Here is a 13,767-nt window from a genome sequence, read left to right on the forward strand (position 1 = left end):
TTTACAGCAGTGCTTTATGTAGACTGCCCCCATGGGCTTTTGGTGCTATGGGAAGATACACTTGCCTGGGTTGGCAGAATTTACCCACATTGTTTGAACCATTTTCAAGTTTTTGTTGTTTTTCCCCATGGAGTTGATTGGTTTTTGGGTTCAGTGGGAGGAGGAAACTCAAAGAGCCTTGGGTTGGCAGAGTTGTTTCCTCTTTGGACCCATGAGAAAGTTCACGGCATACCCACAGGTTCATCTTGAAAAACCTCCCATCCCCCCCAAGAGAGAGCTCAAGCCGTGGCTGTGTGACTTGGTTTTCACATTAATTCAGCTATTTTACAAACAAGAGCAGAAAAAAATCATACTTAGTTGAGCTAGAAAGATTCATATTTGGAATATCTTGTACATGGAATATGTATCCTTTTTCTACTCAAAAATTCTCCCAGCATGCACCCTCCCAACTCCATTCCTTTATAACAGGTGATTGCTTTTTACGATAAGTGTAAGTGGTATGGACCAAAACTCTGGCAATACATGAGGATTTTTTTTTAATGGTATTTGTTGAGCACTTAACTATTCGTACTAACTGCTGAGATAGATACAAGATAGTCAGGTTGGACACAGTCCATGTCCCACATGGGGCTCACAGTCTTAATCCCCCATTTTACAGATGAGGTAACTGAGGTGCAGAGAAGTGAAATGACTTGCCCAAGATCACACAGCAGGCCAGTGGTTCAGCAGGGAATAAAACCCAGGTCCTCTGACTCCCAAGCCTGTGCCATTTCCACTAGGCCATGCTGCCTTTCTTTCTAGCTTTGCTTGCAAAGAAAGGTCATTTCAGAGCTAATTTTAGTCATACTGTGCATAAATAAAAAGAGACAGATTTGGAACTTGAAAAGTTATAATTGTTATTTTCATCTTACCCAATTTCAGATGATATAAATTCAATTCTTCATTTAGAGTTGTTCCTAATATTTCTCACCCTTGCGTATCTCTTAGGCTGAATACAAGAGAGGTCAGAGAGACATGAAGAAGGAGTCTGCCGTAATTGGAAGACCTGATTTTGAACACGCTATGGAAGCATCTAAACTTTCTAGTCAAGTAAGGTTACCACGACAGTTCCACAATGACTTTATTCAGAGATCTGATTTCTGAGACACAGTCCTCTATTTTAGATTCTAGATGGTGCCTCCCAGAGCACAAAAGTGCCAAGATAATATTTCTGCAACTTTTTCGGGTAGGATTGCAGTAACTGGTAAAGTTAAGATTCAGAAAACAAGTGTGTCTAATTTTTGGCAGAAAAGAGGGTTGGGTTTTTTGTGGACTTAAGTGTTCTCCTGAGTCAGGAAATTTAGATCATTGTTTATGTTCCCTGGGATTTCTTCCATGCATCAGCATATATACTTGGCGAGGCCGTTAGATCATTATTTCTGTCTTTCATATTCTGGGCTCGGAAACAACAAACTCACACTTACAATATCCCAGTTTTTGTCACGTTTGAATTTTCAGCCTGTTTGCTTTGAAAAAGCACAATGACCTAATGGAATCTCATAATAACACCTTGAATTTGTTTGGGACATTTTATTCATTCAGAGCTTTTTTCACATCTGTGATCTCCTTTTACCCTCCCATCACGCCTGTTGTAGGAGGTTAGGGCTGAGATATAAATAATTGAGGGGGGACTATTACCCCCAGTTTACAGATGAGAAAACTCAGGCACAGGGAGGCTAAGTGACATCAGGTTAACCAGCAGGGCAATGGCTGAGTCGGAACTCGAACCCAGGCCTCTTGAATCCCAGCTCTATGATCGTATCATGATCAGTGGTATTTATTGTGTGCAGACTGTGTGCAGAAAACTGTACTATGCACTTTTTATGATATTTGATAAGCACTTATTATGTTCCCGCCACTTTACTAAGTGCTGGGGTAGACACAAGCTAATCAGGTTGGACACAGTCCATGTCCCACATGGGGTTTACAGTTTTCATCCTCATTTTACAGGTCATTCTTAATCTCCATTTTACCCAAGGTCACACAGCAGATAAGTGGCAGAGCCTGGGAGAGTATAGTACTACAGAGTCGGTAGACATATTCCATGCCCATAATGAGCATATAGTCTAGAGGGGGAGAGAGACGTTAATATGAATAAATAATTAATAATGTAGAATGTAAAGATAAGGGTACGGTAACATTTATCCTTCTTTTTGGCATTGGCCAAGGGGTTTCAGGTTAATCAATACAGGGGGCCTGTTCAAACTAAGGAAGAGAGGTCCAGATGAACTATTGTTGAAATTGGACTTCAGGTATTAGGCACGTACTTTGTGTCCAGGACTGTTACCGAGTGCTGAGGTAGATTAAAGATAATCAGGTCGGAAACAGTCCTTGTCCCACATGGGGCTCACAGTCTAAATAGTATTGAATCTTCATTGTATAGATAAGGTAACTGAGGCACAGAGAAGTCAAGTGACTTGCCCAAGTTCACAGATCAGGTAAATGGTTGGGGGTAGAATTAGAACCCAGGTCTTCCGACTCCCGGGCCCGGGCTCTTTCCTAAGGTCAGAGGATTGGCTAATACCCAGGGGAGGCAGATAGGCTTAGCCACAAAACAGCTGAGTTGGACCCTTATCTCGCTAGTAAGCTCATTGTCTTGTTTCCCTGTAAGTAATGGTTTCTTCCTATTGGCTGACTCTTTCCTACAGTGTGACATTAATCAATCAATGGTATTTATTGAGCTCTTACTGTGCAGGGCACTGTACTAAATGCTAGGGAGAGTACAATGCAATAGGCTTAGTAGATTCATTCATTGAATCATATTTATTGAGCGCTTACTGTGTGCAGAGCACTGTACTAAGCACTTGGGAAGTACAAGTTGGCAACATATAGAGACGGTCCCTACCCAACAGTGGGCTCACAGCCTAGAAGGGGGAGACAGACAACAAAACATATTAACAAAATAAAACAAATAGAATAGTAAATATGTATAAGTACAATAGAGTAATAAATCTATACAAACATATAAAGGTGCTGTGGGGAGGGGAAGGAGGTAGGGCGGGGGGGGATGGGGAGGGGGAGAGGAAGGATGTGATCCCTTAGAGATTTAGACTTAGAAAAACAGCATGGTCTTGTGGGTAGAGCACAGGCCTGGAGTAAGAAGGACCTGGGTTCTAATCCAGACTCTGCTATATATCTGCTGGGTAACACTGGGCCAGTCACTTCTCTGTGCCTCAGTTACCTCATCTGTAAAATGGGGATTAAGATTGTGACACCCATGTGGGTCAGAGACCTGATTATCTTGCAACTACCCCAACACTTAGTGCAGTGCCTGGTACATAGTAAGCACTTAACAAGTACCATAAAAAAAGAAAAAAAAAAGATCCCTGCCCATAAGGACCTTGCGTAGAAAACAGCCTCAGAATTTCCCAGGATAAAGCTCAGTTTGAGTTCCATCAATAGATCTTTTTTACTGAGACACCTTCCCCACTTCGAGTCCAACAAAATGGTGAGGTGAATAAAGTGGGTGTTGATGTTGCTCAGACTTGGGTTCCACTTCCAGGTGCCTAAGATAACAGGGTTCCCATTGAAGTTATGGTCATATATGACTAGACTATAAACTCCCCTCTGGATTGTAAATTCGTTATGAGCAGAGAATATGTCTGATATAGTGTTGTGTTGTACTGTCCCAAGCACTTAGTACAGTGCTCTACATGAGGTAAGCGCTTAGTAAATATGATTGATTGATTGATGGCTGTCATCCCCAGAAGGGGGGTGATTCAACTTTCAGATGGCTAAGGGTGGATCAGCTCAGTAGTTGTATTCTTGGCAGCCGTATTGTTTCTAAGCAAGAATCTTTTATCTCTGAGACAGAGAGGAAGAGCAAAATGATGGAAGTGACTGTTGTGACTCTCAATTATCCTAACTATCGGTTGGGGGAAAAGGGAGATGGAGGAGGGAAGAAAGGAGAGAAAATGTGAATAAAAAGACAAAGCCACGAGATCTAGTGGAAAGAATCCTGGTCTGGCAGAGAACCTGAATTCTAATCCCAGATCCACCACTAGCCGGTTGCATGACCTTGGTTAAGTTCCTTAACTTCCCTGTGGATCAGTCTCCTCATCTGTAAAATGGGAAATCAGTTCCTTTCTTCTCATTCCTTAGACTGTGTGCCCCATGTGGAAGGGTCTGTGGCTGTCCTGATTATCTTGCATCTGTCCCAGTGCTTACTTAATACAGTGCTTGGCATATAGGAAGCCTTTAACAAATATCACTATTATTATTATTATTATCCGAGAAGGACCTGGAATAGGACCTAGATTGAAATGAGAGCTGAAGAAATCTTGAGTTAACCCAGCAGGCTTTAAAAGAAGGGTTAGAGCCTTCAGTCTTCTTAGGAATTTTAGTCTTCATTTAATAAATGAAACCTAATTACTCCCCACAAGGAAGATAATTTTAATTTTTCATTTTGATCATGACAAGAAAAATCAATATATTTAGAGTAATTATTCTTTATTTTTAATTACATTCGGTGTACATATAGTAAAGAGATGGAATAGACTCTCTACCCTCTTAAACGACCAATTTAAAATTGCTCTGAAAATTCAATATTAAATGTAACTCTTACATTCTAAAATATTATAATTAGTTTTGTGGTAATAAACTCTTTGGGATATCAATCTACACTTAACACTAAATCCATGTGATATTAATTGGCTTTTTGAACGATTGTAGAACCACTATTTTATACCACATTTTCATTTCAAGGGTGCTATCATTAGAGTTCTTGATGGGTCCTAAATCATCAATATGAACCTTGGATTCTCTTCCTTTCTCATCTTTAAGTTTGATTTCCTGTAGAACTTATGGGGGACTGATGCTATTGGCTTAGCTTGCCTTTCACCAGGGGTGGACCCTTTCCTTTTTTTAGCTACAGTGGTCCAGTTTATAGCTTTGCCATTTTGTTCCTCACCCATGATTGTAAGCTCATTGTGGGCAGGGAACGTGTCTGCCAACTCGTATTGTACTATCCCAATTGCTTAGTACAATGGGCTGCACATAGTAAGTGCTCAATAAATACCGCTGATGATGAAGATCTGAATGGGATGTCATAAATGGAGTATTTGTTCATTGCACACAGTGAGCACTCAATAAATACAATTGAATTGTGCTGTCCCTGGTAGCTGAATGCCTGTCTAAGTCTCATGAAAACTGATCCAGAGTATGATGTCACCCCTTTGGGAAATTCAACTCTCCCAAAGGGAAAAGTTTCAACGATTGGGTTGAGAGTAGCTTTGCAGACCTGCAAATTAAGTCTTTGTTCTGTCCAGAAGGCCAATGGCTTTCCAAAGCTCTGGGGTGAGTGGAGAATCAAAGACCATGTTTTTCTTGGCTTATAAGATGCCAGAGGTCTCTTCAAGATTGCGATGCCCTGCTGACTGTATACATTCCTCATTTAACTGGAAGAATGCAGTCCTACACACTCCTTTTCTACCATTCAGAATGTTGGTAGATAAGATCTTTAGTCAGCTGGCCAGGCACTGAATTCAGAGGGCTTGTTTGGTGGATAGTGTTCATGGTGGACTTGAAGAACTACAGGACTGCTTAGATGGTCTTCCTCCACCCTACAATTTTCGAAAGCCTTTCCATGGGCACATTCAGCAACATGTCAAGTGTCAAATTCATTATTTTGTGGCCACCCATTAGCCCCCTTGCTTACCACATCTTTTGCTTATAAAAGAGGATGTTTTCTGCCAAAGCCCCACTAGGTTTTTCTCTTAGAATTTTGGTTAAAACTTTTCTTTGAGACAGTGTCATTGTCCAGATAAAATGAATTTCTCTTCCTTTTCTGCCAGATGTGGCTTTCTTGGGAGAGGTCATAGGTAGGGTCAGATGATTGAGGAACCCAGGGGATTCAGAAGCCCTTTTCCCCAATGATCTGTCACTGCTGTGATGTAGTTCTGCCAAACCACTGCATTGGGTAGGTGCAAGTTTATCAGGTTAATGAGAATATGCTGAAGGTCTCCCATTGGTTTCCGGGGCAGACCCGGAAGAGTTACAGTCTGGAGTGGGGAGAGATAAATATTAAATAAAAAATAAATTACAGATATGTACATAAGTGCTGTGGGGCTGGGAAGGAGTAAGAACAGAGGGAGCGAGTCAGGGCGTTGCAGAAGGGAATGGGAGAAGGGGAAAAGGGGGGTTTAGTCAGGGAAGGCCTCCTGGAGGAGATGTGCCTTCAGTAAGGCTTTGAAGTAGGGGAGAGTAATTGTCTGAAGGATTTGAGGAGAGGAAGGTGTTCCAGGCCAGAGGCAGGATGTGGGCAAGGGATCGGTGGCGAGATAAACAAGATGGAGGTACAGCAAGAAGGTTAGCATTAGAGGAATGAAGTATGCAGGCTGGGTTGTAGTAGTAGAGTAACAAGGTGAGCTATGAGGGGGCGAGGTGATGGAGTGCTTTAAAGCCAATGGTGAGGCATTTTTGTTTGATGTGGAGGTGGATGGGCAACACTGGAGGTTTTTGAGGAGTGGGGCTGGAACAGGGGTTGATGGGAACCCCGGTGTCATGGGAGTGGGGTAACTCTCTTCCCTCACAGCTGGTCCCCAGAAGTCTAGAGTGAGGGAAGTGGCAGATGGCTCATGTGGGTGGGTGTGTAGAAAGAAAGAGAGAAGAAGGGAGATTTCATCCATGTGTGTACAGTTGCTGAAAAGACAGATGTGAGCCCAACAGGCTACAAAGATAGTGCACCTAAAAATTTCTTTTGTTATGCTGATGCCTTTGCTGTGGAAGTGTCTGGTGCTGCTTTCAATTTGGCCCTATTGCTGCAGTGATCATCTCTCAGAGAGAGAATGTTCTGGACTGCCGCAAGCTGCCACTGCCTCTCAGCAATGCCTTCGGCTGCACCAGGGACTGTACTAAGCACTGGGGTAGATATAAGGTAATCAGGTTGGACACTGAGGCACAGAGAAGTGAAATAACTTGTCCAGGGTCACAGTGCAGAAAAGTGGACGAGCTGGGAGTAGAACCCGGGTCTCTCTGACGCTCAGGCCCGTGTTCTATCTACTAGGCCATGCTGCTTTGCTTGTGAAACCAAATATGGCAGTTCCTTTATTACAATGGTAAAAATGCGTTGAATTTGGATGGCATTTTACAATTTTACAGTGAATGCACTTTTGCATTCATTTAGCTCATTCTATCTTCACAACGTCCCCTGTGAGGTAGGGATGAAATTCAAGGATTTTGGGAAATGATACTAACCTGAGGTATGAAAGAGTTTGCTCAGAGAGGCTGCAATCACATCTTAACCCCATCTTAAAGTCCCTTGCTGCATCTATATCTCATTGTGGGCACGGAGTGTGTCTGTCAACTCTTATGCACTCCCAAATTCTTAGTACGGTGATCTGCATGCAGTAAGCGCTCAATAAATGCCATCCATTTTGACACCTGTCTACATGTTTTGTTTTGTTGTCTGTCTTCCCCCTTCTAGACTGTGAGCCCATTGTTGGGTAGGGACCATCTCTATATGTTGCCGACTTGTACTTCCCAAGCACTTAGTACAGTGCTCTGCACACAGTAAGCGCTCAATAAATACGATTGAATGAATGATTGATTGCGTGATCCACAAGTGTGAAAACGTAGAATGGGGTGATGAGGACTGGATGTCTCTCAGTCCTGCTTCCCTCCATTGGTCCTGAGAAATGGGTTTGTGGCTTCTGCTAATTCTACTGGCAATGCCACCTATATGTTTTCCCAAGCAAGAGACTTTTCCTACTCATTCAAGACTACCATGTTTCCTCCATGTTGAGGAAGCAACGAAAGCACACACGTCTTTCAGGTCAGAGGACCTTAGTTCTAAACCTAACTCTGCCCCTTGTCTACTGTGTTTCCTTGGGCAAGTCACCTAACTTCTCTGAGCCTCAGGTATCTTATCTGTGACATGGAGATTAAATATCTGTTCTCCCACACCTTTATTCAGTGAGCCCCATGTGGGACAGGTATTGTGTCCAGCTAATTAACTTGCACCTACTTCAACACTTAGTACAGTGCTTTGCACACAGTAAGCACTCAATAAATATGATTGAATGAATGAGTGAATGCAGTGCTTGGCCCATATTAAGAGCTTAACAAACACCACAAGTATTATAATTATCATCAGTCAATCAATCATTGGCACTTATTTAGTGCTTACCCTATGCAGAGCACTGTACTAAGCTCATGAGAAAGTGCAATACAATAAAGCTTACTGTCTGGGGGAATGTTAATATTAATACTAATATTGTTATGAATAACACCATTATTATTAAAACAAAGGATATTATTGCCGTAATTGGAGGTAAATGTTAGTTTTTCTTTAATTGAAACAGAACTCAAAATGCTATTGAACAGAACCAGGAATATTTCAGATTAATTAAAAAATCTAAATGAAATACTATAAATACTGTAAATGCAAGCACTCTAGGTATACCTAGCCTATTTAAATAAATGCATAATGATCACATAGGGAGACTATTCATTGTTTAATAACTGTATTTCACATTATAGCTTCCAACAGTTTGTGTAACACAAAAATTGAAGCAAGCCAGGAGAACAGCTAAATATTTTAGTATATGTCAATTGGTGCGACAAACCATGTGAAAGTGTATCTAATTTACAATCTGGTACTCCTGAAACTGCTATTCAATAAGAGTTCTAAATTACTAATGACCTTTGAACTGAAGATCGTGATTTAGTTTCTATTCTGTGGTGTAGGACTGAGTGGGAAAACACTCTCTATTTTCTTTGATCACTTTTCAAATGATAACAGGGTTTTAAGAGGCTTTTTAATTATCTGCAGCACTAGGGCACTAATGAATGAAATCAACAGTGTTCAGATATTGATTTATTAGGGTCTGAGCTCACAGGGAAGTCTAAGTTGGGGTGATTGGGAGAGGAAATGAGTGGGAAGTGGGACCTATTTATTTCATTTTTTAATTTTAATTTTTATTAATATTTGTTAAGTGTTTACCATGCTCCAGGCACTGTACTAAGCACTGGGGTTAGTACAAGCTATTCAGGTTGGACACAGCCCCTGTCCCACATGGAGCTCACAGTCTCAAAGCAGCGTGGCTCAGAGAAGCAGCGTGGCTCAGTGGAAAGAGCGGAGGCTTGGAAGTCAAAGGTCATGGGTTCTAATCCCGGCTCTGACACTTGTCAGCTGTGTGACTTTGGGCAAGTCACTTAACTTATCTGGACCTCAGTTACCTTATCTATAAAATGGGGATTAAGACTGTGAGCCCATTGTGGGACAACCTGATTACCTTGTGTCCCCCCAGCGCTTAGAACAGTGCTTGGCACATCGTAAGCACTTAACAAATGCCATCATCATTATTATTATTATTTTACAGAATCAAGTTGGACAAAGTCCCTGTCCCTCACAGCCTTAATCCCCATTTTACAGATGAGGTAACTGAGGCCCAAGAGAAGTGAAGTGACTTGTCCAAGATCACACAGCAGACAAGTAGTGGAGCCGAGTTTAGAACCCAGGTCCTTCTGAATCCCAAATCTAGGCTCTTCCCCCTAGGCCACACTCTTTCCCATTTCCCTACAACTAGTTCAACACTCTCAGCAGAACTGTCCTTCTTTCCTGTGCCCCAAGGCAATCCACTGGTTTCTTCATTATCTCCTCTTTAACAGTTCTATCCCTTCAATCAATCAATCAGTCATATTTATTGAGCACTTACTGTGTGCTCTGTACTAAACACTTGGGAGAGTACAGTATAACAGAGTTGGTAGACACATTCCCATAACAAGTTTACAGTCTAGACGTGGAGACAGACAATAAAATAAGTAACTTACATTTATGTACGTAAGTGCTGTGGGGCTGAGGGCGGGGTGAATAAAGGGTGCAAATCTGAATGCAAGGGCAGTGCAGAAGGGAGTGGAAGAAGAGGAAATTAGGGCTTAGTGTGGGTAGGGTATGTATCTGTTTATTGTTATACTGTACTCTCCCGAGCACTTAGTACAGTGCCTTGCACACAGTAAGCACTCAATAAATATAATAGGAGAAGCAGCGTGGCTCATTGGAAAGAGCACGGGCTTTGGAGTCAGAGGTCATGGGTTCGAATCCCGGCTCTGCCACATGTCTGCTGTGTGACCTTGGGCAAGTCACTTAACTTCTCTGAGCCTCAGTTCCCTCATCTGTAAAATGGGGATTAAGACTGTGAGCCCCACGTGGGACAACTTGATCACCTTGTATCCCCCCAGCGCTTAGAACAGTGCTCTGCACATAGTAAGCGCTTAACAAATGCCATCATTATTATTATAACTGACTGAATGAATGAATGACTGGAAGGCCTCTCGAAGGAGATGTGCCTCCCTTTTATTCCATCATTGTTCATTATTACTTAGTACAGTGCCTTGCACACAGTAAGCGCTCAGTAAATATAACTGACTGACTGAATGAATGACTGGAAGGCCTCTCGAAGGAGATGTGCCTCCCTTTTATTCCATCATTGTTCGTTATTACTTTACCTCCTGCCCTCCACTCTTTTATTCCTTGTTCACCTTCCTGTTCACCGCTTTTATATTCCTTTTGGGATTGGCCTAAGGCCTCTTGCGAGGGGCAGACCCATCACCCCTAGTCCCATAGTACCATCCCACTCTCTTCATCTGGCTCACAGTGGTCATTCTGAGCTGAAAATAACTTTGGCAATGTCAGCTCTGACAAGGGCAAGAAGGGAATGAGTTTTGGCCTAACGGTTCCAGTCAGACAGTCAATGAGCGCTTACTGTGTGCAGAGCACTGTACCAAGCACTTGGGAGAGTCCAAAGTAAAAGACACATTCCCTGCCCACAAAGAGCTTACAGTCTAGGCTGTAAGCTCCCTTATACTTCCTCAATCCTGGGCCTACCCAAGTTTAGCCCTACCCTTAAATAGAAAGATCCTCACTCCGATAATATGGTGAACATTTCATTTCATAATTTCATGCTGCCCATTTGGGAAGAAGTGTGGCCTAGTGGAAAGAGCATGGGCCTTGGACTCAGAGGACCTGGGTTCTAATCCCTGCACCACTTGCCTGCTGTGCAGCCATCGGCAAGTTAATAATCCTCTCTGTGCCTGTTTCCTCAATAAAACAGGGATGCAATACTTGTTCTCCCCCATATTTGACTTTGAGCCCCATATGGGACAGGAACTGTACCTGGCCTGATTACTTTGTGTCTACCCAGCGTTTAGAGCAGTGCTTGACACACAGAAAATGCTTAAGAAATATTGCTTAAGAATAAATGCTTAAGAAATACCACAAGAAAAACAACAACAACCAGCTGGAGCGAAAGTTTGATAACTTTCGAGTCACTGTAGGCTCCAAAATATTCCAGTAGAACTTCTTACTCCTGGACCAGACTTAATAGTCCCATAATGGAATCCATTTTCACAAAATCTGTGTTCAGATAGGAGAAATTGGCCATTTCCATCAGTGACTCTGAATTTTAGAGTGCTTGAATTGCTCCAGATATTATGAGTGTTCTGTTCGATAAATGTGATTTCTCTATTAAAGGTTTGTCTCTGATTTAATTATCTTTTCTTCGGACCCAGGTTAAATATAAAGAAAAATTTGAAAATGACATGAAGGATAGAAAGCACCAATACAACCCGCTGGACAGTGCTTGTTTCCGACAGAGTCAGTACGCGTCAACTCTGGCCAGTGATGTGAGTCCTTTTGCTCATAATTTCTTGTGGTCTGAATAGATTAAGAAGCAACATGGCCTCGGAGTCAGGAGGACCTGGGTTCTAATTCCTGTTCCACCACTTGTCTGTGTGTGACCTTGGATAAATCACTGAACTTCTCTCTGCTTCAGTTACCTCATCTGTAAAATGGGATTAAGACTGGGGGGCCCATGTGGGAATGAGACTGTGTCCAAACTGATTTAACTTGTATCTCTTAAATCCCTGAACTGTTTTTCTAGCAGTGAATTTTAGGTCTAAGCAGTGTGTCTCTGTCTCTGTCTTTCTCTCTCTGTCTCTCTGTCTCTCTCTCTCTCACACACACACTTTTATTCATTTGTTCATTTATATAGACACCCATATAAATGCATGGGAAGTTTTTTCATAATTTACGTTTAAAATCACAAACAGATTGAAATTTACCATTTTCATTGAGCAGAGCTATCAGGAATATCAGTCCTGTCCCTTTTACTCCATTTGTGAGGTGTTGCATTCCACCAAAAATAAGGGTCACAAAATGAACGTTATTGCAATGTGTATGTTAAAGGAGAAGGAAATAAAGATCAAGTGAATAAAAGATCTGAAGCCAAAATGTAAATTCCTTTTGGATTGCACAAATATAGATGCATCTGTTATGTTTTGAGAATTGAAGGATTATTCATAAAACTCGATCTAGTTAACTTCATCCCCCTATTTTGGAAAAAAATTGGAGTGTAAATCAAGAATTTCTGTATCTTTTGAGAACAGAACCCTTCAAAGCACAGCGGGCAATGATCGCCATCTAGTGGCCATTTGGAAATGATTAATTGGGTCAGAAATTAGTTCATTCATTCATTCAATCGTATTTATTGAGCGCTTACTGTGTGCAGAGCACTGTACTAAGCGCTTGGGAAGTCCAAGTTGGCACCATATAGAGACGGTCCCTACCCAACAGTAGGCTCACAGTCTAAAAGGAGTCACAAGGTTTGCTGCCATTTGTCTGCTGCATGGGGTTAGGGCACGGGCCTGGGAGTAATCATCATCGTCATCAATCGTATTTATTAAGTGCTTACTGTGTGCAGAGCACTGTACTAAGCGCTTGGGAAGTACAAGTTGGCAGCGTATAGAGACAGTCCCTACCCAACAGTAGGCTCACAGTCTAAAAGGAGTCACAAGGTTTGCTGCCATTTGTCTGCTGCATGGGGTTGGGGCACGGGCCTGGGAGTCACAAGGTTTGCTGCCATTTGTCTGCTGCATGGGGTTAGGGCACGGGCCTGGGAGTCATCATCATCATCATCATCAATCGTATTTATTGAGAGCTTACTGGGTGCAGAGCACTGTACTAAGCGCTTGGGAAGTACAAGTTGGCAACATATAGAGACAGTCCCTACCCAACAGTAGGCTGACAGTCTAAAAGGAGTCACAAGGTTTGCTGCCATTCGTCTGCTGCATGGAGTTAGGGCACGTGCCTGGGAGTCACAAGGTTTGCTGCCACTTATCTGCTTCATGGGGTTGGGGCACGGGCCTGGGAGTCATCAACATCAATCATATTTATTGAGCACTTACTGTGTGCAGAGCACTGTACTAGGCGCTTGGGAAGTACAAGTTGGCAACATATAGAGACAGTCCCTACCCAACAGTAGGCTCACAGTCTAAAAGGAGTCACAAGGTTTGCTGCCATTTGTCTGCTGCATGGGGTTGGGGCACGGGCCTGGGAGTCATCATCATCATCAATCGTATTTATTGAGCGCTTACTGTGAGCAGAGCACTGTACTAAGCGCTTGGGAAGTATAAGTTGGCAGCATATAGAGACAGGCCCTACCCAACAGTAGGCTCACAGTCTAAAAGGAGTCACAAGGTTTGCTGCCATTTGTCTGCGGCATGGGGTTGGGGCACGGGCCTGGGAGTCATCATCATCATCAATCGTATTTATTGAGCGCTTACTGTGAGCAGAGCACTGTACTAGGCGCTTGGGAAGTACAAGTTGGCAACATATAGAGACAGTCCCTACCCAACAGTAGGCTCACAGTCTAAAAGGAGTCACAAGGTTTGCTGCCATTTGTCTGCTGCATGGGGTTAGGGCACGGGCCTGGGAGTCGTCATCATCATCAG

At 42.6% G+C, this 13,767-nt stretch overlaps 1 protein-coding gene across 5 annotated transcripts in view; it reads left to right on the forward strand.

Moving 5' to 3' along the window:
* NEBL (nebulette) overlaps positions 1-13,767 on the forward strand; it is a 201,971-nt gene that overhangs the window by 129,764 nt on the left and 58,440 nt on the right. For 3 of the 5 annotated variants that reach the window (XM_038755580.1, XM_038755581.1, XM_038755582.1), the window contains 2 exons: positions 988-1,089; positions 11,548-11,661. The exons of the other annotated variants lie outside the window; for them this stretch is intronic. In XM_038755580.1, the coding sequence (XP_038611508.1) occupies positions 988-1,089; positions 11,548-11,661 (216 nt within the window). The remainder of the gene's footprint in view (positions 1-987; positions 1,090-11,547; positions 11,662-13,767) is intronic. 5 annotated transcript variants of the gene reach the window in all.

This window comes from Tachyglossus aculeatus, chromosome 13, assembly GCF_015852505.1.
Source record: "Tachyglossus aculeatus isolate mTacAcu1 chromosome 13, mTacAcu1.pri, whole genome shotgun sequence".
Classification (NCBI taxonomy): Eukaryota; Metazoa; Chordata; class Mammalia; order Monotremata; family Tachyglossidae; genus Tachyglossus; species Tachyglossus aculeatus.